The 26,986-nt window shown below is 49.2% G+C and overlaps 8 protein-coding genes across 8 annotated transcripts; 5 read left to right on the top strand and 3 right to left on the bottom strand.

Moving 5' to 3' along the window:
- Positions 1-198: 198 nt before the first annotated feature.
- GGS22DRAFT_145294 (uncharacterized protein) lies at positions 199-7,264 on the bottom strand. The gene is made up of 3 exons (XM_047958862.1): positions 6,806-7,264; positions 2,623-6,565; positions 199-2,557 (listed from the first exon to the last, which is right to left on the bottom strand). Coding segments are annotated over exons 1-3 (6,126 nt in total). The 5' UTR covers positions 6,808-7,264; the 3' UTR covers positions 199-376.
- A 981-nt stretch (positions 7,265-8,245) lies between these two features.
- On the bottom strand, positions 8,246-9,159 carry GGS22DRAFT_145281 (uncharacterized protein). Its single transcript, XM_047958861.1, has one exon. The coding sequence runs from the start codon at positions 8,997-8,999 to the stop codon at positions 8,370-8,372; it is 630 nt and encodes a 209-aa protein (XP_047818479.1). The 5' UTR covers positions 9,000-9,159; the 3' UTR covers positions 8,246-8,369.
- Positions 9,160-10,189: 1,030 nt separating this feature from the next.
- Positions 10,190-11,862, bottom strand: GGS22DRAFT_164018 (Deoxyhypusine synthase). The gene is made up of 3 exons (XM_047961460.1): positions 11,354-11,862; positions 10,516-11,295; positions 10,190-10,450 (listed from the first exon to the last, which is right to left on the bottom strand). The coding sequence occupies exons 1-3, from the start codon at positions 11,576-11,578 to the stop codon at positions 10,385-10,387; spliced, it is 1,071 nt and encodes a 356-aa protein (XP_047818478.1). The 5' UTR covers positions 11,579-11,862; the 3' UTR covers positions 10,190-10,384.
- Positions 11,863-12,159: 297 nt separating this feature from the next.
- Positions 12,160-14,015, top strand: GGS22DRAFT_200381 (cyclophilin-like protein). Its single transcript, XM_047966429.1, has one exon. The coding sequence runs from the start codon at positions 12,236-12,238 to the stop codon at positions 13,829-13,831; it is 1,596 nt and encodes a 531-aa protein (XP_047818477.1). The 5' UTR covers positions 12,160-12,235; the 3' UTR covers positions 13,832-14,015.
- Positions 14,016-15,769: 1,754 nt separating this feature from the next.
- GGS22DRAFT_145266 (uncharacterized protein) lies at positions 15,770-18,724 on the top strand. Its single transcript, XM_047958860.1, has 2 exons — positions 15,770-16,768; positions 16,825-18,724. The coding sequence occupies exons 1-2, from the start codon at positions 16,299-16,301 to the stop codon at positions 18,590-18,592; spliced, it is 2,238 nt and encodes a 745-aa protein (XP_047818476.1). The 5' UTR covers positions 15,770-16,298; the 3' UTR covers positions 18,593-18,724.
- Positions 18,725-20,122: 1,398 nt separating this feature from the next.
- Positions 20,123-21,283, top strand: GGS22DRAFT_164013 (uncharacterized protein; the record flags this gene model as incomplete). Its single annotated transcript, XM_047961459.1, has 2 exons — positions 20,123-20,360; positions 20,437-21,283. Coding segments are annotated over exons 1-2 (739 nt in total), but the record flags the coding sequence as incomplete, so codon positions are not given.
- Positions 21,284-21,944: 661 nt separating this feature from the next.
- Positions 21,945-23,245, top strand: GGS22DRAFT_188850 (beta-lactamase family protein; the record flags this gene model as incomplete). Its single annotated transcript, XM_047964771.1, has 3 exons — positions 21,945-22,029; positions 22,083-23,044; positions 23,117-23,245. 3 exons carry the CDS (start codon positions 21,945-21,947, stop codon positions 23,243-23,245), a joined length of 1,176 nt encoding a protein of 391 aa, XP_047818474.1.
- A 251-nt stretch (positions 23,246-23,496) lies between these two features.
- GGS22DRAFT_164005 (Clavaminate synthase-like protein) lies at positions 23,497-25,592 on the top strand (the record flags this gene model as incomplete). The annotated part of the gene is made up of 2 exons (XM_047961458.1): positions 23,497-24,324; positions 24,393-25,592. Coding segments are annotated over exons 1-2 (1,226 nt in total), but the record flags the coding sequence as incomplete, so codon positions are not given.
- Positions 25,593-26,986: the final 1,394 nt, after the last annotated feature.

Here is a 26,986-nt window from a genome sequence, read left to right as displayed (position 1 = left end):
GGCGGCGAAGACGATAGGTAGGTCGGAGAAGAATTGACGGGAAGAGGAAACAATATGAAATGTATAGTGTGTGATCTGATCTACTTAGGTACCTAAGTAGTATCAAGCGAATTGCGATGACACGGTAAGCTCTGGAGCATGGTGTATCATCGGATGAATGTGTGGTATCGGATCGAGAGATAACAACATTCGTACAAGTAGTTACCGAAAGCAGGTAGGGTCAAGGGCTAGAATTATAACTTGACCCAGGAATTGTACCACAATGATGCGTAGTATAGACTCATGACGTCGGGGGCTGTCCTCCCATTGATCCACCCCTTCCTCGTGCATTACTACCCCCACGAGGAAACCGTGCCGGCAGATATAACGGGGTCACCTACCTCCCATATCTGTCCGGCGGCGGCGGGCGATCATAGAGACTAGGATGTCTGTCCTGGGGTCGCAATTGTTGCTGCAGGATCGACTGTTGCTGTTCGCGCATTTGTGCCTCGCGGAGGTCTTGAGCAGAAGGTGGGTAACCTCTGCTGTCGTACGGACTAGGGGTATAGCTTCGCGGCGGTCCGGGATCGCGAGGGTCTCGTCCGGGCACTGGCGTACTCGCGTACCTAGGATATGCAGCCGGGGCTTGCGGAGGAGGCGGCTCAGGAGCTCTCGTAACAGGCGCATATTGCTGTATAGGAGCTCGCATGCTATGCGGCGGATAGACATCTCGAACGTCGCGAAGAGCCATGGGATCCATACCTCTTGACGGAGCTGAAGCCCAAGAAGGCTGTGGTGGAACAGAGCTACTAGGCGGCGGAGGTTTCGGCGTCGGTTGCTGTGCAGCCCAGGCTGATTGCGCCGGCGGGGGTTGTGTAGACTTAGGAGGTTGCGGAGGATGCGATGCCCAGGCCGACTGATGCTGTGGGGGTGGCTGTTGTGGCTGCTGATGCGGTTGTTGGTGCGGCTGCTGGTGCGGCTGATGCTGCTGTTGTAGCGGGTGGCCCTGATGTGGACCAGGCCAACCAAGATCTCGGCTAGACTGAGGTTCGTGGCCTCGGGGAGCAGAGTGACCCCCGTATTGGGGTGGGGGCGACGCTACATTCGGTGGTTGAACTTGTGCACCGTAAGGATATGAGGGTTGGGTTTGGTAGGCTACCTGAGACGGCTGATTGGGAGGTGGGTAATGATGCGCACTCTGGGGCGAACCTGCTGCCGGAGATTGATGCGCAGAGGGATAGGAGCGTGGTCGACCCCCATAATACTCTCGTTCTGCTGCTGCATCCAATGGCATATGTCGGGGAGCATTTAAAGGTTGCGCCTGGGGCGATGCAGCTGCGTATGGTTTAAGCTGCGGCATTGCAGATGGTACTGCAGAAGGGTTTCGGCTGTACCCGTAGGACTGAGCATCTTGCATAGGTGGCTCTCTTCGAATGTGGGATGGCGGCGGTGGAGGAGGTGGAGGACGGGAGAGATTAGATTGAGGCGGTGGCGTTGAAGACGGCTTCGCAGCCACAGGTACTTCCGCAACCCTCTTTGGAGGAGGGGGTGGTGGCGTAGGCGTGTCGTCATTCAAAAGCGCCATCAAATTGGAGGTCTTTCGCTCCGGAGGACGGGCTGGCGCAGAAGCGACGGCAGGCGGTGTTTGCTGCGCCGGTGGAGCACTAAACGGTTCCGCTCCGCCACCAGCACCAGATGCCGGTCTGGATAATGTAGAAATCAGACGAGGTCGAGCCGGTGGAGACGGGTTTCCCTCCTGCAATACATTTCTACCATGTTGCTGAAGAATGGTCGCAAACGAGCCCTGTGGGGGTCCTTGCGGAGCTGGCGCCACCGCTCGAGGGGGGTCGGGCGGACGTGAGAGCGGTACACTCTCCGGACGAGACGATGTCATACGGGCAGTCTGAGCTTGGGGAACAAAGTGATCGTATTGATGAATAAGATCTGGCTCTTGCTTGACGCGCAGCTGTTGACGAGGCTGTTCCTTAGGAACTTTAGGCTCTACTCTAGGACGTTCTGAATGAGGCTCCATCAATGATCCAGGCAAAGGATGTCTCCCCATGGGAGCTTCGGATACTGGTGGCTGTCCAGCCGGAGCAGTCTTCTGTCCTAACGGAACGCGAACGGGCTGTTGAGCGGGTAGTTCGCGTTCTCTGTCGGTGAGGGAGAACGGAGCTCTCATAGGCCGAGGAGACATAGTCTGAGTGACTGGTTGGGCAAGAGGTTGCGATCCGGGCGGGGTAGCTCCGTGGCTTTGGATCAGCGGAGACTGAGTTGCTGGCACGAATGGGGACTGAATAAGCGTAGGTTGCGGTTGAGCTGCTATTGGGACGTTGAACCGACCCGACGTCGGCTGTGAGACCTGGGGATGCTCAAGCTTAGGCACAGGGCTATCTTCCATGACTGCATCTGCAGCCGCGAGTGGTCGATTGCTCGATGTTTCATATCGCTTTTTGACGCCGGAACTGGGTGCCGGGGGTGCCGGTCTTTTCTCGCCCCTGGCTTTCCTGGAATCCGCTTCCTCGACTATGATCTGCCAGTCATTGGCATCCTTCTTACGGGTGTAGTAGTTTTTGATCTGTTCAAGTTTAGTAAGCGTAACAATATGCAAGGATTATACTGGGATTTAATTGTGATACTCACCATAATCGGAGTCTTCGTTCGCATGTGTGTCGCAATCGCCGCCCAATCGCTTCCAAAGGAACGAAGTAATTGGGGGAAATCATTCGCCTCGGGTACACTCCAATAACTAGATGCCTGCGTGCCGGATCTGCGGTCTGACGCTGCCGGTTGGCTCATATCAAGCATTGCGACAGGAGGTTGTTGGGGGGGCTCTGGGCGCAACGGTGGAGGGCCCATTGTGTCGACAGACATCGGGACGGCGGGTGGAGGAGGTGGAGGCGGAGGAACTCCTCTCTCAGGACTAAGAATCGGCTGCGCCGGAGGGAATGGTGCAGAGATAGCAACAGGCGTGGCGGCCGATGTGCTTGGAGCTAGTTCGTATTGAGCCGGGGTTCTAGAGGCCTCGTTCGGTGTTTGCGGTGGTGCCCACTCCGGACCATGAACACGAGAACTAGATCGCGAACGGTTACCCTTAGTTCCCGTAGGCGGTGCCGCGGCCAAAGTCTGGTTGACACGAGGCTGTTTCGGTTCCTTATCCTTAGCAGCTCGGCGCCCTCTAGGCTTGCGTTCCGGCTTTTCGGCACTTCCGTCTCCCTTCGCACCTCTTCGTCCGGGTGTACCAGATGGCGTTCCACTTTCGCCATCAGTTGCTGGAGTAGCTTCCGAGTTGAAAGTAGGGGCGGCCGCACGCCTAGGTCGACGCCTCTCGCCGTTTTCACCCGTCTCCTGGTTCTCCTCATTCTCATTTTCGCCGTTTCCAAGTTCCGACACCAGTGCACTAGATCGTTGCTTGCCGCGTCCACCCTTCTTACGTTGTCTTGGACGCTTCTTAAGCTTCTCCTTCAGGTTGAGCGCCTCCTTCTCTTTCTTGAGGTAATAGAACTGGATGCTGGTTCCAAAGTCTCTTTCAGCTAACGGTTCAGAAACACGACCCCATTGCTTGGGATATTCGAGATACGCCTTCTCGAACGTTGCCGTTTCTTCCTGCGTGAAATTGTCCACCGGGGGCAGGAGTTCCCAAGCTGCCACAATTTTCTCGGGTTGGATAAAACCTGTCACGTCCCGATAGAATTCCCTTTCTCGCTCTTCTGGTAGTTGATATTGACGAGGCAACACAGCTTCCTTCTCGGTTCTATATCGCTCCCTCTCCGCCTGCATTTGGCGTTCTCTCTTTTCATCCTCGACACGGCGCGACTCCTCCAAAATCCTCTCTAAATCTCGTTCTGATGCATACCTACTACGTCTTGTTCCCTCTGGCCTAGATTCATGGAAGCCAGGTCTATGGCCATTAGTTTCGGCTCCAGGGACATGCGCAAACTTCTCTCGACTTTTGACAGCGACGGGATCGTTGGACATGGTAAAGCGTAGGTAACGATCGTAGTTAGTATCGTAAAGCTCCTGTCCCCGTCTCTCCTCAGCCTTCCGAACTGTTGCTTCTTCACCCAGCCTCTGTAGAATAAAGGCTTCTAGGCCCAGCTGCGGAGTATCCATCGATTTAAGAAAAGCCTGGTCCTTATACCATGGCTTTTCATCATCAAAGTGAGGTAGGCTTTCTATCGGAGGAGTAAGCATATGTGGGCGGATATTCTCGATGGTTTGATAATCCACGTCATCGATATCTGTTTCATCTTCGTCCTCTACTGGAGATGGTGTGTTCGAGCCTCCTTTGCTAATATCTTGTGATTGTGTATGCGTTGCTTCAAATGGTCCATCAATAGACTGTCTGTGGGAGGTTGATAACTGGGTATGTCGCGGTCCTTGTGCCTCAGAATCAGGCTGGCTAATATCTTGTGCGTCTTCCATTGTGACATCTCTATCATCATCCTTTAGTTTATTTTCACCAAGCGGTGCTTCGGGAGATGCAGGTATATCCATGTCTTGCTCAATGGATGGTTGCGGATGTTCTGCACTTGAACTTCTTGTGTGTAAAGGTGAGGTTTCTTTTTCTAGAGAGGGGGAGGGAGTTTTGTTTTTAATAACTTCCCGGGTATCATTAGTTTCCTTGACATCGTCAAGAACTTTGGTTGCCTCCGTACTCGGTGCCCTCTCGGGCTCAGGTTCGACTTCTGGAGGGTTTTCCCCAGGTAAAGACACATCCTCCGGCACAGGACCGACCATATCCTCCAAGCCCTCGGGTTCGCTTAAAATCTTACCAACAGCCTCTAGTGATACTATTGCATGTCGTACTATAGCATCCATTGGTACTTCATCGATCCCCTCAAGCTGCTTTAATTTCAACTCGACCTCTTTCATTTGTGATTCAATCACATCACCCATTTCCTCATCATCTGATTCCGACGATTGATCCAAGATGGGGAGCTTTGCTTCTTTCTTAGGGAGCGAAACACGTTTCGGTAACACTTTTAAAGTAGGGCGTCGGCGCTCTTGTGTTTTCGTCTCGTTGACCACCGGCGAGGCCTCCGGTTCGACAATGGGGTTCTCTTGGGCGGTATCGTCAACACGCGCCACTTCACCATCCTCCTCTTTAACTGTTGCACTAGATGCATTATCCTGGGGTTTATGTTCATGATCTGTTGACGATCTAGCTGATTGTGGACGATGGTCTGATTTTGTAGGCTCTTGGTCCAAATCGACAGTTTGTGTATCCTTAAGCTGTTTATCTACCTGTGGATCAGCTTTAGTATCACTACTGGGTGGTCTTTGATCACCATCTACTGGTTGATCACTATGCGCACCATCTGGACGAGGACCAGAAGGCCGGGGTTGAGCAAGACTCTGGGATCTATTCAACTTCGGTGATTCGGGGACACGCTTTATGTTGGGGTTAATCCATTGCTTGCTAGAAGGACCTGGGCGGTTTATTGTGGAAGATCGCGGACCGGAAGGGATTGTAGACTGCCCTATATCTAGGTAGGGTCTAGAAGGTCCTATAGGCGGCATTCTAGCATCCGCATTCAGTGTAGAGCCAGAAGGAGCAGGGCGCTCATCCTTAAGCGCTCTAGGCCCTGTTGGTGGTGCTTTGCCCGTAGCCAAGCCAACATCGGTTGCCGGAGTTCTGTTAGGAACCGATCCAAAGGATGGTGCGGCTGGGGCCACGGGGGGCGGCGACACGTCCTTGGCAGGTAGTGGGGGTGGTTCATGTGAAGCTCGCTCGAGTTTTGGTCGAACCTCGCGGTCCCGCACATCGCGATCGTCTCGATGATCGCGGGGGCGCAAATCAGGATCGGGGTATCTAATGTCGCGGTCACGGTCATCACGGTCTCGGTACCGTCCTTCTTGGGAACGAGCCCTGTAGGCCGAGCCGTATCTGTCGCGATCCTCGTAGTAGCCTCGTCCACGGCCTCTGTCTCCCCAATCGCCGCGACCTCTGCCACGGCCTCGGTTACTATAGCTACCACGATATGAAGGGCCAAAGGGAGGGTCGGAGGAAGATGAGCCAGCAGACAAGGGTCCATCTCTTGATCCACGCCGGGCTCGCTCTGCATCGACGCCTAACGGAGGATCTCGCATATCCCTCAAATCGCGAAAATCTCTTTGGGGAGGTGATCGTCCGCGAGGCGACGGGCGTCGTCCTCTGAAGCTGTCTCGTTCACGATCCCGCCAATCTCCGCGGTCGCGTTCTCGACTGCGCTCATCTCGGTAAGAATTATCTCTTCGATCTCGGAAATCACTATCTCGATCTCTTCCGCGGTCTCGGCTGTCGTCTCGCCAGCCTCTTCCTCGCCCACCACGACCTCTGCCACGGAATTCTCCAGAATATCCACCCCCGCGAGGTCCGCTAGGGGCATCAAGTAGAGCTTTCGGGCCCCTCGGGGGTTCCCTTGACAGGTTGTCGCGAAATGAGTCCCGGTTAGCTTGGAATGCCGAGCTATTCGATCGAGATTCTGCGGAAGCACGCCGCGGGCCGCCATCACTATATAGCGATCTCCGATCTGGCGAACGATCTCGAGATCTAGAACGACGCGACTCGCCATCGTATCGCGATCCGCTATAGCGAGAAGCCCTACAAGAAGCAAAATAGATAAGTAGGACGTAAAATAATTAGGACCAATCCTATACAGAACGACAATTACATCCAGTGTAAGGTAAGATTTCATCTAATGAATTCTTTGTATTACAAAGCATTGACGCAATATGACGGTTACTAAATCGCCATGACTTTAACGGTGATAGTCTCCCAGCAAACTTTCTGGTGGTAGTAATGATGATTTCAAGGGTTAGTTTAGGAAGAAATTTAACTTACATAACGGGCACGGAGGGCAAAAGGAGCCCGCCTATCAATATTCAGCCTATGATGTTCTCATGGAATCAATGAATGACTATCGTAGGCGTGAAACTTCTAGTCAGCTGAGTTTGTTGGGCAAGATAGGATTCGTATTAAGTTGCGGCAGGACGGTAATGAGTGAGAAGTAAGGCGCCACACGTCAAAGTGTCTTTTGTTCAAATATATAACCGTTTCGACGGTTTAAAGGTCTCAAAATACCACCAAATAAAAGTCGCAGTATCAAATTTTACCTCCTAGTAAATGCGCGGGTATTAGGAAGCTAGAAAGACTACTACGTGATAGGGTAATTGAAGATGGTAGAAGTTTGAAGAGGCTGAAATTGGAGATCTTGAAAACACAGACTTTCGCGTGGCGCCCGGTGCTCAGTCGAGATGACTAGAGTCCAAGATAGGTTAGATCCAAACTAAACCCGACAAGGATCAAAACGCCGGAGACCAGAAGCCGCTAGTCTATTAAAACCTTGAAGATGCTAGGCTCCATCAGACCCATCAATTTCTCGAAGTCACCCCCCTGTAATTGCCATTTTCATAGGTCCAATCACCTGTTCGTACCTTCACTGTCCTTAAGGATCCACATAATTTGAGACTGCCAACTGCGGACATGCATGATCAGGTCAAGTTTATCTGTGGGACGAAGATCCGCTGCGTGTAACTTCCTCATACAGTCAGCCTACAAGCCTACCGACGCCAATTGCAAATGAAAAATAGAGCAAAATCACTCGTATAAAAGACACGATACTTGCACGGACGTCATTAATGGATAACCAATAATCGAAAGCATGAAATATGGATATCCTTCATAGTTAATGTTTAGAGCAAATTTCAACGATGATCTTTGAAAAGAACGGTACGCTAGGGATACCCTTAAAAAAGTGTACGTATACCGGTAATAAACTCGCGGAGCATCGGGTTGCACAATGTATATCATCATGCGCTAAACTCCTTCGAGCTACGGCTGTGCCTTTATGTACAGGTACGTACTGATACGTACTTCATGTACCGCACATCCATGGCGTGGGGCTGGATGACAAGGACGACTCAAGGGAGCCAAGGTAGCTTTGGTAACGTTTATCATGCAGACAACGTCCCAATATGATCTACAAATGCAACTACAGCTTTGTGTATTGTACGTATGTAGTTGTCACTATTGTACAGATCTGTACTTAATGCAGCGTTGAAAACAAAAGCGAACACATATCCCTTTTTCTTGCCGACGATTTGGTTGGACCTAATAGGTCTTGCAAGTACGAGAGGAAAAACAATCATCCATTCCATAATCTATTCCATGATCCATTGCTCGAACTCCCCAGAATGCCTTAACCTCCTTGAATACCCGTTGGTTTTCATGCATACATAACGCCGTAGACTACCATGATGAATTATAAGATGCCTTTTACATTGCTTATTAGAGACCCCTCTCCATCCTCCTGGACGACGAGGTGATGGCAAAGGCCCGTTCAAATGGATGCTAAGGTTGTGAACTTCCTGCCTATCCACCCCCTTAATATCTCTGTTGGAGTTCCTCACTTCTTTCTAGTACGTCGAGCTGGTCTGTGGCCTTCTTCATCTACCATTGCCTCCCAGTTCTTCCCAAGAGAGGATTCAAGGCTCTCCAGTCCAGTACGGCGTCGCTTAGGCTTCGTGCCAGCCTGGGTTGGTGACGGGTTTTCTGGTGATTGTGCGGACAATTGAGTCTGTGCAATCGCCGTAAGGGATGCCGCAGCTTCATCATCGGCGCTAGGTACATACTCATCGCTATCGGCAGCTGGCTCGACATGATGGGCACCTTTTCTCGAATCATTCTTAGGTGTTGTTCGGCTTCGCTCTGTATGGCTTCTCTTCTTGGCCGGCGTGGTGGACGGAACACCTTCATCTTCGTCACTGCTGTTGCCAAGTAGTCGGAATGGTTGCTTGCCCATCTTCTCGATGAACTGTTCGCCCTTGGCAAGCTGTGTCCAAGACTTTTCAGCTTCTTCGTTTTGCTCGCGATTCATCTCGGTCATGAACTTATTAATGTAGTCATCCCACACTTCTTTCGAGGCGTCCTTGGCGGGGCGGCCTCCGACTACGCGGTCGATGCTGGCGATGTACCTCCTAACTGAGGGTGGTGTAGGGCGCCGTGCTTGCTCTGCACCAGTACCTTGTTGATTCATGGTCTCTGTCGAGGTTTCCAGCCTTGGCCTTTGAAATATCGTTAGTTTATTGAGTTCTTCAATGAGGAAGCAATTGCTGAAGATAAATTGAAAATTAGGGTTGAGGGATTTGCTGACGGGTGTAGGGAATTGTACGTTGTCGGAGTGTGTGATAATTATTAGAGTGCGAGGGAGGGGAGATGTTTCAATAAACAGTCTAGTAAGAGGAAACTATACTGGACGTTATTTCCTCTTGACAAATAAAGATGACGTATCGAAACTTCCAATTTCAGATTTAGGTGTGGGTAGCACTGTTGAAAGGGGAAGTCACAAGACTGATACTTACAATTTACGGCTCTCTTCTTCCTCTTTAATAGTTGCTAAAATTTCCGCCAGCTCGAAATCATCTGCGTCAAAACTCTGACTCAATCTTCCTTCTTGTGACAAGAGCTGTGTGGGCTGTGATGGTCTCAATGGGGGCAGGGTGACGCTGGTAGTACGCAACGGCAGCTCGCGGGTTTGGGGACTGGAAGCTAGCGCACTAGCCATCGGATTTGAAGACGACATGTTTGGCAGATGTGTTGATTCTGGTGAGCTAATGACTGAGCGAATGAGGGACTTTGGGCGAACCGTGGTGACCTGGGGCGGGCTTGAATTAATTCCAGCAATTGTCGGGTTGTTGTCATGCTTGTTTAAGACGGTATCAAAAAAGGACGAACCCATTTTTGGGAGAGCGGCTATCATGTGAATAGATGGTTGCTGGAAATGGGTGACGGCCTAGAACGAATAAAGAAATACGTTGAGTCACCCAAATGGCCAGTATAAAATATAAAATATGTATGTTACGTAGGTACGAAGTAGGAGGAAAAGCACTGAGTGTTTTCAGGGAGGTAGCCGGCACTCTTAGGTGAAAAGAAGTCCAACTCTGGGTTGATAGACGGAGACCTAGCCTTGATTTTGTGATGAGTTGAACGCTTTTGAAATAACGCATCACTAACCACGACAATGCAACTTTGAGCTACACAACCATGATTATAGGAATAAAGCGTGCTTCCTAACAACAATAGATATTGCTCTGAAGGGTACTATTGATGTTCTAGCAGTCTATAATTCCAGGCGTTACTGTTAGAAGGAGTTAGCATCCTGTATATTAGCAAGGGGTAGGGGATTTTACATTCACGACTCTATTTTCTTATGCTATTAGATTTGTGCTAGAACAAAACTATTGGATTAGGAATACCTTATTCGTAGTTATAGACATCTTCAATGCTTATGTAGGATGCTTAGGTGGTTGTCTTATTTGTCTGTGTCTCCGTAGAGTTTGGATAGCCTCTAGGAAAAAAGGGGACGTGCCCCATGCAGCTGTCAGATAAACTTTATAACTCTATGCTAAATGTGGTCTCCATCTATCCATCTTTGGCAAAAGTGCTAGCTACAATGAAGGGGAAGCAAGCAGATGCCTCAAGGTAAACCTAGAACAGGTGTGAGTTTGGTATCAACAGGGGCATATTGGATAAGATGATTTGTGCCTCCTTACCTTAACATGGTCGGCTCCAACCTTAATCTTTCCCCAAGATACCGCTTCATCTGGTCGTGCACCAGCATCACTGCCATCGAACTCCTGGGCGGTGTTGATGTAGACAGCAGACTCAGCACCATTCCTCATCAGGCAGGCGTTGGCAATGTGGTGTTTGACAACACCACCGCCCAGTATGATCATTCCAGCTCGTTTAGCTCGAACAGAGATCGTGTTGACGCGCCGAATATCCTCAACTATATCAATCTTTAATTGTCGTGGCGAAGCTTTGAATGTGTGGAAGTATAACATATCTCCCAAGCTACCATCCGTCAAAGCTGGGCAGAACACAGGGATATCGTTCTTGTATGCCCAATAATACACAGATCTCTCGTCATTAATCTCCTTACCTAGACGGTGGATGACCTTAGATGGTGTCCAGTTAATTTCATCTTCGGTTCCTTTACTTGCTTCTTGCTCTTCAAGCATCTTGTCTAGGATGGGAACAACCCAGTCCTCGAAAGCGCAGTAGTTCGCGTTGGGAACCATGAGGTTTCCTATCCGATTTAAACCTTTAGCTCTGAGTTCAGCCCCCTTGGCGCTAAACGAAGACATGTAAGTGTCGCCGAGGCATTTGATAAAGTCTTCTTCGATACCACCAGCGGTTGTGACAATGCACGAAACATGCTTGTGCTCTACGAGATATCGAAAGATCCCCCTCAGTCCGGATGAGATCATGTTGGAGGTATATCCGAGAAATATTGTTGTCTTGTCACCTGTTTCAGGGTCGCGCCACGCTCGCTTTAGATCTTGTTAGTCAGCGATCCTCAGTACAATCAGATACTTTCCCTTTGCTAACCATATCATTGATGATTCGAACGGCTTCAGCCACGGAAGACGCTTGAAATCCCATATGCTTCATGCCTCCGATTATGTCATCCACGGTAATGGGGCGCCCCTTAAAGGCATTGAAATCGATCTCCTCAACTTTTTGTGCTCCTTCAGGTAGTTCATCGGATGGAACAAGAACCGCTTTTGTTGCCTCAGAAGGTGGCAGGTTCGGATTTGACCCTTGCGCGGCCATGGTGATGAAATGGAATCTTTCTATATCATGTAATCCTATCGTTAGAAAGCTTCTTTAGTTTTTATACTTTTGGTAGCAAGTAGCGTTCCGTGCTTGCACACTACGGCGTATATGAGAATATGACTGAATGCGAGTCCTTGTGAGCAAGATGACGGCTATTACACTCCAGTAATCGTCTCATAAAAAGAACCGAATTTCCACAATGAATTAAAAGTAGTATATTCTAAGTGAGAATTCTGGGCTGGTACCTGAAAACCTTTTTAAAGACCGATTCGAAGTTGAGGCGAATCAAGACTTTGCAGAGTGGCCCTACAGGTGGAGCCTGCTAGTTTTAGGTGCAGGTGTGCTCAAGGTTTACGCATCAGGGAAGGAGCTTGGGTGGTCAGGGTGCTAAGTACGGGTAGTAGTAATAAGGTACATGTATTTCGCACCAAAATACCATATATTACGAAAGTATCTCTCTACGTCAACGTGCGCCTAAAGCCTTCAAATCCTGGAACTAGATATTTTTATTTCGACGTTAAACAAACCGCGTCTAAAATCCATCATTACTTAATTACCTACCTACCTAGTATTCAACTTCAAACGTTCACATCAACAACGTCCAATTGTCACCGGCTATTACTGGACAGCCGATACTCTGGGCTACGAAGAAAGATGTCATCCATCTATAATCTCGAGCCGCAGCCTACGGCTTCGCTGATTCTTAATACAACACAAGGCGACTTGTCAGTTGAACTCTTCGCAAAACAGACCCCACTCACATCGCGAAATTTCCTCCAGCTATGTCTAGACGGATACTACGATAACACGATATTTCATCGACTAGTCCCTGGGTTCATCATACAAGGAGGAGATCCAACTGGGACAGGCAACGGAGGCGAGTCCATATACGATGGCGGCGCGTACAGCGGAGATCTGGATCCGTGGCCCATGGACCAGCGTCGCGGGCAAAATGCTGGACCGACAGGCATAAATTTTAAAGATGAATTTCATTCACGATTGAAGTTCAACCGTAGAGGATTGCTGGGTATGGCGAACGAAAGCAAACCAGACACCAACGCCAGCCAATTCTTTTTTACCTTGGACAAGGCAGAGGAGCTGAACAACAAAAATACAGTATTCGGGAGGATAGTGGGTGATACAATCTATAATCTAGCACGCATAGGCGACGGAGAGGTAGCAGAAGGAACTGATCGACCTCTCTACCCAGTCAAAATTACGGGTGTCGAAATTCTAGTTAACCCTTTTGATGACATGAAGAAACGAGAACGGATAGCGAAACGCACACACGAAACATCCTCGACCGGAAAGAAAAAGAAAGTGAAATCTAAGGCAGGGAAAAAATTGTTAAGTTTTGGTGATGAAGAGGGTGATGACGACGCACCAGTCCTAAAAAAGGCAAAGTTTGACTCTCGAATTGTTATGGATGTGGACGAGGAACCGACGCCTACACTCAAGCCGCCCAAGACAAGCACCAAGAAGGAGAATAAGACTGCCAAGTCAATCCCAGTCCGCGAGCTTCAGACTGACACAAAATCGGAAGCAAACCCGCCTCCTCCACCAGCTAAGAGTAAACCTGACCCCGTCCAATATGAATCATCTCCAGAGCCGGAACCCAAGAAGTCTGCATTAGAGCGAGCCAACGAGGAGATAGCAGCATTGAAAGCGTCTATGAAACGGACAATACACTCTGAGCCAGTCCAAGAGGTTAAGAAGACAGCATTCGAACAATTGATCCCAGAGACTTCTACCCGTGGTCGGAAAAGAAGACGAGGCGGCGAGGGAGTTGCTGAAAATAATGATCTATTATTACTCCAGGCCTTCCGCTCCAAGCTTGGCCAAGCAGGGCCTGAGAAAGAGCAACCAAATGTTCCCGCGGGTGAAGATAGCGTAGACCAAGGTTTAGGTGATCAAGATGAGGAAGCGGAACTCTGCGATTTACATTTTATTGCCAACTGTCAAAGTTGCAATTCTTGGGACAAGGCCGAGAACGAAGACAGCGATGATGAGGGATGGATGTCACATTCTCTCAGTTTTGCAGCTGATAAGCTTGGTAAAGATCTATCATACCGAAAGAAGGCTGAGGAGGAATTGGTTGTCATTGATCCACGAGAGAAGGCCCGGACGCTCAAGGAGGAAAAGAGAGCTCAAAGAGAGGCACAGTCTGGAAACTCGGGCAGAGAATGGGATCAAGCAAGAAATGCTAAATTGGCAAGAGCATCGGCTCTCGCTGGCAGAGGAGCCAAATAATACCTACCTTTGCTAGAAACCTTTCATGTTGCTTAAAAATCTGAAATGACCATGATACCCTAGGTAGATTATGCTACCGACTTTTGATATTGAACATTGAAGCAACTTCTGAAGACATGTGCATTCCTATCAAGTGTACACAAATACTATGGGGTATACCTACCTAGTATTGGCAGTTCTATCTGAATAAGCTAAGGTATCATGGGTAGATGGGTCATGCAAGACGCATGCAAAAGTGAAATTTCTTATGTTCATTATAAACCTATATAGATTTCAGCATAATCGTACATAGTGCTGAGGATCGGCTTTTGAATTCGGACTCTTGGAGTATGGAGACAGCCACGATTTGTTCGGCGACTGGTTATTGGTCAAACAGAATCTGATCAACTACCCCTCGCTATGTACCTCCACGGCTTAGCGTTGCATCGTTTGGAGTTGTTGGTCCGGACCTTAGATATTCGAGACAAGGTTCTTATTAATAACCCCACAGCTTTTGAGCGGTGTCGTGTCTCGCGCACTGGCTTGACTGGCTCATATGTTGCCTGTATCTAGATCTGGATGTCCTGTACCAAATGTTAGTTGATAATAGTCTGAATAACATCAGTACAATCTTAGAATCATAAGATAATAAGTATGGCGAATAGGCATGGAATTTGTAGAATCAATAAGCTAATGGAATTAATGTATCTACACACTTAAAGATTTTTCATAATCGCTGGGGAGAACTTGAATGCTAGGTGTTATAGTGATGAGATAATCATCCGATCATATGAATGACGAAAGAATCAAAAAACAAAGCCTTTGCTGCTGAGATATCTTATCAAAAAAGGCTCTGATTGGTTGAAAGATTGCACTACAACATTACTTGGCCTGTGCTTCAATATCTAGATTGTACTTCGTACCATGCTAGTGGCCCATGTCAATTTTCAAAGTAAGCCCACTTCGCGCGATGTACAGATGACAGACAACATAACCTGGAATACATCCCTACACCATCAAAAATTTAAAAAGATACCAGTACATAACGAGACGAGTCTTAGGTACATACCTGTATAAGTCGACGTCGATTTCCAAAATTTTCAAATATTGGAAACCTAATATATTTCTTAACACATTCAACAATTATTGATTCTGTTTGTCGACGATATCGCGAGATCGCAATATCTACTTCGTACAATTGATCGCTATTAGAACTTTCTCCGCCCAGCTCGTTTCAGCTTTGCCGGCTCGGATACCTGCTGTATCTTTCCATTCCCAAATTCTCGGTTCGGTTCGGTCCCCAGCGCGCGCACAGTGGAAAGACTAAGCCAAGACACGGAAGAACGAATTGTTCATTCTTGGGTGTGTCACGGCGCTGTGAGCCGGAAGACCGGTACATTTTAAGAAATCCCATCTCATCTAAGCTCATCACTCGACATTCCTATTACCATTTCCGTCTTTTCGGTATTTCTGTCTCGAACCACGTTGGCGCTCGCACATATTAATTGTGCTGAGTTACGCCGTCTACATCCGCCTTCGAAACTATCGGGCACCTACATACCTAGTACCTAGTATAATTCTTCAAGTTGCGTTTCTAAGAAAACGACGGCTGAGGTAAATACATGTTGTGATACATGTTGTGATACTGTTACTATTGATTGCCTACTATAGCTTAGGCATTCTGCGACATCGAACTACTTTTTGCGACTTCGAGAACAACGGGCTTTACCTTCGCCCTTGTTTCCTATCCTTGGCTGCCTTCTATATCCTAAGCTGTTCACTTCACCGCTGTCGCAACTGTTAGAGACAATTCTTCCCGCCGTTTTAGAAGCTTCTTTCCGGCTTCTACGGTTGATTCAGTTCCTTCGTCGTTTCTTTTCTCGTCCTTCAAGCCCTTTGAAGCTCGGGTCATATATAGATAACAGCTATGAGTACGGACGGAAACCTGGAACCCACCATCTTGCTCTATCGAATTTAGAAGCTACCGATACAATATCCAAACTTTACCGCGATTATCTACGCGCCTAACGGTTCTTACGTTTATTGGCTGCCTTAGTCCTATCTCGCAGCACCACACATCGAACATATCATCCATTCTCACCGAAACAGAACATCCACAGCCTCGCGCGACGACTACTACGCTGAAAATCTTTGCGTTGCTAGCAGCCTAGTCCGGTCGCCTACATCTAATCCACACATTTACAGCCTTGCGGCTTCGTACACGATCCAGCTGCCTATCATCCAATTTTTCGATCCTTTCCGATTTCCCCTCCTTCGATCCGCCATCTCCAATAACGAATTTTCAACCATCGTTAACGATTCCTACTACTATCATATTCCATCCTTATTGAACCTGAATATCGCTTGGTGTTACCAGACCATTCCTTTACGTTACGGGATATACGGTATTGCCAATCGCCTCTTGGTGAAGGAGGTCTACAGTTAGGCAAGACTGTGCTCTCAACTCCATTTTTTTCGGTCGTGGCCCATGTACAGCTATTACCAACATATGTCATCTCCGAATCCTCGAAAACGACCAGCACCGGGTAGCGTGCCAATACAACATCAAATGGCGCAGCCTTATAACACACCGGACCAATTACTAAGATGGAATGGGAATAACGCGGGTGCCTTTGTCGACAACGCTTCGAATGGTGTCAATTCCTATGGCGTAGTACCGTCTCCGACACAAGCCCAGTATGGAGCTTCCGGCGCGCCTTCGAATGTTCTTGCTAGGCGAGGTATCAACAATGCTCTCGTTGCTACTAATCGCGCATTTACCCCGCAGCAGAACGACCCGTGGCCAAACTTTGAGGAGAACTTAATCGCGGGTCAGCCAAATGGAGGCGCTGATGAGCACGATAATATTGAGCTGCTTGAGGAGAAGGCCCAAAGGGCGAAGAGGGAAGCCCAGGCAAAGCGGAAGCAGATTCCGCCCTTCGTACAAAAGCTAAACAGGTAAGCTTAAGCTCCTTTCGTAGCATCATCCTTCACATTGCTAACTTGATATACAGCTTCTTAGAGGAGTCGAAGAATACAGAATTGATCAGATGGTCGGAGAAGGGAGACTCTTTCATCGTCCTTGATGAAGACGAGTTTGCTAAGACCTTGATTCCCGAGCTGTTTAAGCATAACAATTACGCCTCTTTTGTCCGCCAACTAAACATGTACGGCTTCCATAAGAAAGTCGGCCTTTCGGACAATTCGATGAAGGCCAGCGAGCGCAAGAATAAGAGCCCAAGTGAATACTACAACCCTTACTTCAAACGTGGCCACCCCAACCTCCTGTGGCTAATCAACAAGCCAAAGAGTGGAGGTGGCAAGAAGGGTGGCAAGAAACGGGGTGAAGATGGTGAAGGTGAGAGTGACGAGGACGTTTTAGTGCCAGAAGAAGTCATCGGCCATCCATTTACCCAGCCAACGACGCAGAATAGAGCTCTACCCGCTCCCGAATCGGGACCACTCCAAAAAAAGGAGCTAGCTGTTGTCCGAGATCAGATGGCGGCGTTGCAATCACGACAAAAACAGATCAGCGATGCAATTCAGCGGTTAAGGCAAGAACACAACCAGCTGTACCAACAAGCCATCATGTTCCAGAACATGCATGATCGTCATGAGAACTCTATCAATGCTATCCTAAACTTCCTCGCCAACGTATTTAGAAAGTCGCTCGAGGAACAAGGCGGCGTGCAGAATGTTAACGACCTGCTAGCCAGTATCATACCGAACGTGCAGATGCCCCCTCAACAGGGTCAGGGTAGTGTGGTTGACCTTGGAGATTGGGTGCAGCAGCAGATGCCTAGAAATGGGACGCCAGTGGGCACACCTAAGAGACAGCACCGTCTCTTGCCCCCTATTCCTCAAGCCCAGGGTCAAGCCGCAAGAACACCGCCGGCGACAACGGCGCCTACACCGTTCTCGAATTATCCCAATCACCAACAACCCCAGACCCCGCAAGTCACGGAGGTCTTCGACACCCCGACGGAGTCGTCTACGCCCGCCTATCTTAAGCAAGAGCTGGAGTCCAATCCTCAGGAAGGCATGATGAAGATTATCCAAGATGCCAACACCAATGCCGGCAATGTTTCAGTCGATCTTCCCAACGTTGCTGCCGCCACATCGGCAACTCTGACCAATGACCAGCGCAATCGCATGTTAAGCATCATGTCTGGCCAAAACAGCGTCGCCCCCACCCCCGTCTCCTCCATGACTTCGCCCCCTGTATCTGTAGACCCACACCCACCTACTATGGGAGTCTCATCAGCCGGAAACATACCGCCCGCGACGACACGGAACTCAATGTCGCCTATTATGCCCTCTATCCTCCCGCCATCGATCCAACGAATATCGCAGACCCAGGAAGAGCTAGACCAACTCCAACGGCTGCAGACGGAGCAGGCCCAGAAACTTGAAGACATCAATCATATTCTGGGGCCGCTAAGCCCGTCCGGCCGTATTCCCGGGCTCGACGATTCGAACGCGTATTTTGATGATAACATCGATCTTAACCAGTTCATAGACTCGAACGCGTATAGTACGGATCCTGGCGTCGGCGGCGACTTCGACTTTGATACGAGTCACTTCTCCAACAGCGGCCCGAGCTTCGACTGGAACCCAGATGGAGCCACGGAGTTCGCGGGCGACGCGCTCAACGCGGGAAGGATTATAGAGACAAATACCCCGAGTCATAAGAGCCCGAGCCCTAGTGGGACTGAGGAAATCCTTAGGAACGATTTAGACGACAGTCCTGGTCGCGCTGCGAAGAGGCAGAGGAAGACGTGATGAGAGAATGGCAACAAGTTACTCATACCCAGTAAAAGTTTACGGTATTACTTCACAGTGACTCTGACACTTCAGTTCGGAGGCTCCTTCAATGCATTTCCGGTGGAAGTTTGAGATTTGGACGGCGTTCCACGGGTACGAACATCACATACCGGAGGCAGCCTCGCGAAAGGTGCCTGGCGTTGGAGGCTGCAATGGTCATTACTCATTTCTAGTTGCTTGATATCCCGAAATATCTGCTTTACACAATGGCATTCAACACACATGCTTAACACTCACCCCCTGTCCACCAATTATCATCCCTTATTTCTTTTCCTAACGGAAAGATACATAAAAAAGGAATCAATCAATCAAATTTCGGACGGCATGATACGGATAAAGGGAGATATTAAAGCTCATTCACGAACCAAGAGCTACGACACTCATAACATCTTTTTAGATTTTTAGACTTTTTACTACTGCTTCTCGCGATGATTATCATCGTTGTTACCTATCTATTCTCTCTCACTCGCATCATTCATACCGTACGTATGTACGTATGCTCTCTTACACACTTACAAACACACATTATTGCCTAAGAGCAAAACTTATAGCTGGGAGGCGGGGCTGGCTTGGGTTGGGTAGGGTTTGGTCTGGACGATACCGGTCTAGGTAGTCATATCGCATCGAACTGAATTGAATTGAATCGATGGTTTCCTATGAGTATGGTTGTGTTTGTGGTGCTTTGTATGTGATATGTATATGTGTGCTAGTAGTCCCGCTTAAAATGTCAACCTTCGCGCTAAATCATTTTATGGATCACGCCAGGGCTGTGTTTAACCGCTAGACCCCCGTAATTTATAGGGAGCGGATGCACTGTCAGGTGCCAAATTTATAAGGGCTTTAGCGCATTAATATACGACGCGGCACCATATCTAGGGAAGGTTGGCGGTTGGTATAAATCACGCCGAACAATCTAGGTACAGTATTTCGTAGAAGAAATGACTCCCTAGTAGTTTATCCCTTAGATAAAAAGATCGCGAAGGACTGGTATTATTTACTCCTCGTTAAACAATCGACTAACACGCGAAATATCCCTATATATTGCAATTGTGTGAGCGCTATGGAGAAGGCTCTGAGTAGGTACTAGGCACGCATCCATGGCAAACAGCTGCAAAATAAGAATAAGACCTCTCAGAGCAAACGCACATAACAGATAGGCGCAATGCCTCTTGGCATCTATACGATTTCAGTGCGGTGTCATCGAATTGCAGCGCATGAATATCTCAGAAGGGCGGGTGAGAAGAGCACAGCCGCCTTTAAATATCCTAAGGGAGGTACTCTCGTCCAGTCAATTAATCGACGGCAGGGGTGTCTGTGATCTACGCTACGTTTCATCAGCGGCGCGCCTATTGGATCTAGGGTCGACGTCATTGAGCGAGACAAGGGACGGAAGGTACACGGGAGGGGCGCAATGCAATTTATTATATGTGTAACAATAGCACTGGAGCTGACGTATTGTACAATGGAATGAATTAATTCCTTATGATTGTGGGAAGGAGCCTGGCATCTTCTTTTATGTATCTTATTTTTAGGACTTTTCCTTTGTTCCCGTTTGTCCATTGACAATCTTCTTCTTCTTTTCTATTTACTTAAATAAATTACTTTGAGTTTCGACTGATTTTATTCGAGGTTTGGTGAGAGAAGAGATATCTCATTCGCGATGTCGGCGAATTGCACAAACGCGCCAGATGCCGTGCCCAGCGACGCTGGCGTTGCTGGTGTCGGTGTAAGTCTCTATCAACCACCTATCCCCTTTTAACACCCCCCAAAACATACTAACATACTAACATACCGACAAACAGGTCCTCCTATCCTTCATAATCACAGCCGGAATCTCCCTCATAATCAGCGCCTCGCTCATCTTCCAAGAAACCCGGCAAAAAACCGCCTCCGACTCCATCCTGCGCCGGAAACTGCTAAACTCCTACTCGGACCAGCAAATCCTAACCGGCATCGGCATCCAAAGCATCGGGCTCGCCAAAGTGTCCTCCATGGTCCCGTACCACTTCTTCCTAATCTGGATGCTCTCCCTGCTCTCCATGGCCGTCCACAACGCCACCCTCCTAGCCCTCGCGCGCGACTTCCGCCGCGACTGGGTCCTGCGCTGGATGCGGCAGCTCCTCATGCTCGCGAACCTCGTGCTCTCCTGCGCGTACGGGGTATATATCCTGCGCGCCGTCGAGCGCGGCATCAACGACGCCACGTTCCCCGTCTCCTGCGTCTGGGACGCCGCGACCCCGACCTTCCCTCCTTCAGGCAACTACGGGCTTTCGTTCGCGGGCACCATCGTCGTGATCGCGGGGAATGTGCTTATCTTCGCTCTCGCGACGTGGTATCTCCACGCCCGCACCACCCGCTTCTACGTCGTTTTCCGGGTCGTGGGATTACTTCTCATGACGGCCTTCGCGATCGGCGCTACGGTCCGCGTGGCGTATCTCGCGGACGCGTTTGCGAGCGGCACGCCGATTCGATTGAGTGATAACGGGGAGACGCTGTGGAGTTTTGGACAGTTGCTTTCGGTGGGGATGTTGCTCTTGCCGCTGGTGTCGATTGTGGAGATTCTGAGGGGAGAGATTAAGTGCGCGCCGCCGGTGGCGCAGGTCTATGATGATGATAAGGGGGTTTTGTTGGGGGAGGAGACGGGGGAGGGTGAACAGCAGGAGTTGAGGGCGAGGGCGGGTGCTGGGAGGGGGGTGTCGGATTTTCAGCCGAGTCCGCTTTGGGGGTCTCGGACGAATCTGTTTAAGAAGTGAGTGCGGCGCTGGTGGATGCGGTTATGTGATGCGGGAGAATTGATGTCCGGTTGGGGAGGAAAAAATAGGGGTTTTATGTGGTTTGGCGCTTAGAAATGCGAGTTTAGATACCCCCTTTTGCGAATGAACATGGCGTGGGTTCTTTTGATGCCGAATTGCGGTCACCAATGATCAACCTTCCTTATACTTGGCTTGCAAGGTTCTTTTGATACATCTATAAGTTTTGACAACTGCCATTTTCGTATCCTGTTCAATAGATGTGCAGCTCGTATAACCAACCGAATTATTACGCGGCGCCTGCGCCCAACAACCGGGTGCCTTGCGTGGAAGGATTGAAATGTGGCGGGGATAGTCTCATGATAAGGTCGAATAGGGACAATGGTCTTGAGTTCCGGTGAGCATTCCGTGTATGTATTTATAATCAATCAAAAGCAAGCATTTTCCTAATGCGGATTGTTTGTGGCACTGGAGAGCCTATAAATGATACGTAGACTTCAGCTTGTTGAAGCGAAGGATGAAGCAAAGGTCTACCATCATAGTAAACTTTGCAATTGAAAATGTCGACCTTTGAAGAGCAAGCAACGAAGGCTGTAGAGAACAGCGAGATACCGGGTATCGTGGCTATTGCTAAAGATAAAGATGGTGAGTATCCTAGGGGTCACACGACGCCATCCCAATACTAACCTCAAACCAAGGGAATCTCAACTACTCAAAGACATTCTCCCGAAATGGCGGCACGGTTTATAAAGAAGACAGCGTGCTCGCCATAGCATCGATGACGAAACTGATGACTTCAATCGCCGCTGTACAGCTCGTGGAGAGAGGACTCATTACATTAGACGAAGACGTAACACCTCTACTCCCCTCTCTCGCCAAGCTAGAGATCCTAACCGGATTCGCGGACGACGGCACGGCTATCACGCACAAGCGCACGAAGCCCATCACACTACGCACACTACTCACGCACAGCTCCGGCGTGGCCTACGGGTGGGCCGACCCGTTATTACTGAAATACATAGAATGGAAGAAACCAGACACGAACGCCGACACGATAGACGAAGCCTTCGACCAGCCTCTCGTGTTCGAGCCCGGCGAGGGGTTCACGTACAGCAGCAGCCTCGACCGGACGGGACAGCTCATCGAGAAGCTCACGGGCCTGGGCCTCGAGGAGTACATGAAGAAGAATATCTGGGACCCGCTCGGGATGACTAGCACGACGTTCTCGCCGCGCGAACACCCCGACATCCAGGCCCGAAAGGTCCCCATGGGCTTCCGCGACGACAAGACCGGCGCCGCGGTGGAGACGGGCGAGCCGGGGTGGTTCGAGAAGGGAGCTACGTGTACACAGGCTTTTGGCGGACATGGAGCTTACAGCACTATGGCGGATTACATAAAGGTGCTGCACTCGCTGCTCGTGGATGACGAGAAGCTGTTGAAGAAGGAGACCGCGGCGCTGTTTTTCCAGCCGCAGTTGACGCCGGCTAGTAAGGCGGCTCTGCTGAAATTATCGAGGAGCGGTACCGACTGGACGATTGGCACGTTCCCCGAGACTGATGAGTATGATTGGGGGTTGGGCGGCATCTTGATCGATGGTGATAAGCATGAGTTTCGGAGGAGGAATACTTTGATTTGGAGCGGTGCTGCGAATACTTATTGGGTGAGTTATGCTATGTTTCTTAAAGTCTTCGCCTACTGTTTAAAGTGAGTATGGGTGCTAACATCGTGATAGTTCATTGACCGTGATGCCGGCGTTTGCGGTGTGTTCGGTATTCAGATTTTGCCGACGTTTGATGCCAAGGCTAAGGACTTGATCACAGCTTTCGAGGAGGATGTCTACCGGAGAGCAGGTAAACTGTGATGAAGAATGAGGTTTGTTTCCTCTCTTCATTAGCTACGCTGTTGTTGATGTTGTAGAGTGAAGACATACGGACTTCCAGGATATGTACGGACAAAGATCAATGTCGCTATGGAGTTATTCATCAATGGTAGTTACATGCAACAAAGCATCAATTTATATGCATATATAGCATATAATCATTAAAAGTACATTTATGTCCCTTGCCTCCGATGTCGTTAACCTCATCCGTCTCTTCTCTTGCAACTGCGTTTCTGTTATCGTGGCCCGCTATGGCGTGCTGCCAATTGAGCACTTTCACGGCGCCATCTACATGTAATCAAGCCATTGAGTCCATTTTGACCTCTCAAAACGCGTCAAGATGCTTCCACGCTTATTCGGATCGCCCCGACAGCCGTGTCTGTTCCCCAACAATTCGCGACGGACGTGACGTTGCCAAGGCAGACGACATACGTGTAGATGCCACGGTTGGAAAACGTCGGGATGCATATACCAAAAAGGGAAAAGGCAACGAATCATATTTAACGTTCAACTAGTGACGCTACTCGAGTTTGAGCAGGTACTTACAAATGGCGAAGGATGGTGCAACCCTACGTTCACGATTGCGTGCTAGCTATTGCGTGATTGAAGCCCCGCGATAGGTTAAAGTAGAGATAGGAAGAAAGGAAAAGGTTACAGCGCCACCAGTACCTTAACCTAATTCTAAGCCTCCCTTACGTTCCAAGCCGGGAAAAGGAGACTGAAAGTGGTACCATTAGTCGTCTATCTTGTCTATCTTGCAGACGCTTGAACCCGGGGTAGTATACGAGGGCAAGTATTTAAGCTGATCCTTTCAACTTATACCTTATCTTTTTAATCATTTCTCTCTCTGCGTTACATACCATCCAACCCGGATTACTTCCAATCCCCTTTCTTTTCTGTTAGATATTTCCCAGTTAGGATAGACCAAAAAGGGATTAGAGGAAACTCAACCATGGCTCCCGCCGTTGACATTGACACTCCTGTCGATGCGATTCAAGGCCTCAAGGCCCGCGCAAAACAGGTTGACCGTTCCATCTTTCCAGATGGTCTTAAGACAACAGGTTAGCTTGACAATTGCCTTCTTACATAAACAACTTATATATATGGCAAAGCACTCATCACTAGTTAGGTCAACACCCTCCGCTGTATGACCAAGTATACCCCTACAGCGCATTCCCTAAGCGCATTGAGGGTCCTACAGAATGGAAAGCGGAAGACTACGCCAATAACCCAGAGAGATGGGTTCACCAATTCTCTGAAGAGGAATTAGCCGAAATTTCCGAGACGGCTGACAACTTCATCAAACTTGGATTACCCCTAACTGGCATTAACAAAGATAACTTCCAACTTCCGCGTTTAGCAGCGTCCTTAGCCGCTGTACGCCGGGAACTTCTAAACGGAAAGGGATTCATCTTGTATAAAGGGTTTCCCGTAAATGAATGGGGAAACCACAAGTCGGCCGTCGCCTACATGGGCTTGGGAGCTTACCTCGGCTACCCAGTATCTCAAAACGGACACGGCCATATCCTAGGACACGTTCAGGACCTCGGCGAGGACAGCACACAGATAGATAAAGTCCGAATATACAGGACAAACGCCCGCCAATTCTTTCACGCAGACGACTGCGATATCGTCGGTCTGCTATGCATCGCGAAAGCCGAGTTCGGAGGCGAGTCGGATGTGGCGTCCATCCACAACGTCTGGAACATCCTCCAAGAAGAACGTCCAGACGTCGCGGAGCTTCTCACCAAACCCATCTGGTACTTCGACCGCAAAGGCGAGGTTTCCAAGGGCGAGGACCCGTATATCCGGGCAGCCGTGTTCTACCTCGAGACGCCAGACCCGGCGAACCCGAACCGGGAACAGCGGGTCTACTGCAAGTGGGATCCGTACTTCGTCCGCAGCTTAACCCGGTTCTCGGACAAGGGCATAATCCCCCCGCTGTCGCCGGAGCAGGAAGAAGCGGTTAAGCTGCTAGAAGCGACTTGTGAGAGAGTGAAGCTGCACATGATCCTGGATATCGGCGACATCCAATTCGTCGCCAACACGCATACCCTCCACGCGAGGACGGCGTACCGCGACTTCGGCCCCGATAGCGGGAAGCCGAGACGCCACTTGATGCGACTGTGGCTTTCTCTGCCGCAAGACGAGGGCGGGTGGAGGCTGCCGTTCTGGGACTCGGATGAGAAGAAGCGCGGAGGGATTCAAGTTGACGATACACCCCCCGTCGCGAGGCTGGAGGGTGATTAGATGCGATCTAGCGTTTGTTTGTAATATAGTCTGTAGACTATTATCTACCACTACATGAATTATTAATGAGACTATGAGATATGGATATATTCAATTAGACCGCGGGCTTGATATTCATGGATAATCCCCTAAGTGCGACTCCTGGATATCTCGGGATTAATAGGACCCGTGAATAGTAGCTGCTACTAGTTACTCTCGCTTACCTGCAGCTGAAGATATACCTTGGATTTAAATAAAGGGTTCCCTCTGAGATTCGGAGATTTCATTTCGATTTTACTAGCTATTCCCTGGTAACCTAGCAGAGCAACATCGGATTAGGTAAGTGCTGGCCGTGTGTGTAGATAGTGCTTCATGCTGTAAAGCACTGTGGGCTCGATTTTTCTATCCCCTAAGCCACTTGATCTTCCCCTCTTGCTGCGGAAATAGGTGGATTATATAATCATAGGGATACTAGGTATACACAAGATCTACACTTCTGACGCAGACACCTAAACATCTTCATTTCCTCGCAGCAAAATATGCCATACTATTACGCAAAGTAATTCCACCAGCGCAAACATGTGGATATGCTACCCCGGAAAACAGACATCGCCGACCGCGAATGCCGATGATCGATCAAACCAGTTTCTGTCTCTACCGGTTACGAATATACCTAGGATTGCCAGGTATGTACATACGATAGAAGAGCTAATAAAGGCGCTAAGCAACGCAGTCCGAGGAAGGATAAGAGCGCTCAGACGCGCGGAAGATGGCCGGCTTGTCGTTTTGTTTAGCGTGGAACTGCTCGCTGTTAGTTGTTTTCTTAGCAGAATTTTCACGTTCAGCTCGTTCGCCACGGTTCTTGGACGATATTTTAGAAATGAGGTTGATAGGTACTAATAGGCGAGCTCCTACGTTACACAGACTCTGTTGTCTCTGTTGCTAGCCGACGCTGGTAAATTAGGGGGACTGATTGTATGGGTAAGGTATCTTTAGCTCAACAACTTGGGTCTGTCATTGACTGGAAGCGGTATGTGGTGAAGTTCATTTCCAGCCCAAATTCCAAATTTCCCCTCCTCAACCCAGGAGAATACCCTTGCCCCGATTATCATAGCGTTCACGCAGGACCCACATGTGTCAAGGTATATGAAGACATATTATGCATGAGCCGTTCTCCACGTGAAGCGAAACATATGTGGGAGGGATGCTATATCGAACGACCTCAAGTGTAGGTGATGCGGAATATGTTGCGTTGCATGATTACCCTGGTATACAGAATATCGATCGCGATAGCATCTCCGAGTAGATATGTTTGAGGGATAAATCTATGGCATTATGACGATGTGGGCTGTAGATCCTATAATAAGAGTAGCAGATTACATATTTCCGAGTCCCACGTTATTAATCTCCTTACCCCAGTTATCGCTGAATGATGAACGCTCTTAGCGCACCGCTAGGTAACTCGTGGAATTCCCTTGATCCCAGATGACTGTG

The sequence above is a fragment of the Annulohypoxylon maeteangense genome, assembly GCF_022496945.1.
Source record: "Annulohypoxylon maeteangense strain CBS 123835 unplaced genomic scaffold GGS22scaffold_9, whole genome shotgun sequence".
In the NCBI taxonomy this organism is placed as follows: Eukaryota; Fungi; Ascomycota; class Sordariomycetes; order Xylariales; family Hypoxylaceae; genus Annulohypoxylon; species Annulohypoxylon maeteangense.
Note: the sequence above shows the minus strand (reverse complement) of the source record. Positions and strands in the feature narration are given on the sequence as shown.

Excerpts from the sequence above, each read along its gene's own strand:
- GGS22DRAFT_145294 (XM_047958862.1), bottom strand. Across the intron at positions 2,558-2,622 it reads GAACGAAGACTCCGATTATG|ATCAAAAACTACTACACCCG; the intron begins GTGAGTATCACA and ends AAACTTGAACAG.
- GGS22DRAFT_145281 (XM_047958861.1), bottom strand. The coding sequence starts at position 8,999 with ATGAATCAACAAGGTACTGGTGCAGAGCAAGCACGGCGCCCTACACCA.
- GGS22DRAFT_164018 (XM_047961460.1), bottom strand. The coding sequence starts at position 11,578 with ATGGCCGCGCAAGGGTCAAATCCGAACCTGCCACCTTCTGAGGCAACA. Across the intron at positions 11,296-11,353 it reads TTCGAATCATCAATGATATG|CGAGCGTGGCGCGACCCTGA; the intron begins GTTAGCAAAGGG and ends CAAGATCTAAAG. Across the intron at positions 10,451-10,515 it reads TTGGAGCCGACCATGTTAAG|GTTTACCTTGAGGCATCTGC; the intron begins GTAAGGAGGCAC and ends CACCTGTTCTAG.
- GGS22DRAFT_200381 (XM_047966429.1), top strand. The coding sequence starts at position 12,236 with ATGTCATCCATCTATAATCTCGAGCCGCAGCCTACGGCTTCGCTGATT.
- GGS22DRAFT_145266 (XM_047958860.1), top strand. The coding sequence starts at position 16,299 with ATGTACAGCTATTACCAACATATGTCATCTCCGAATCCTCGAAAACGA. Across the intron at positions 16,769-16,824 it reads TTCGTACAAAAGCTAAACAG|CTTCTTAGAGGAGTCGAAGA; the intron begins GTAAGCTTAAGC and ends CTTGATATACAG.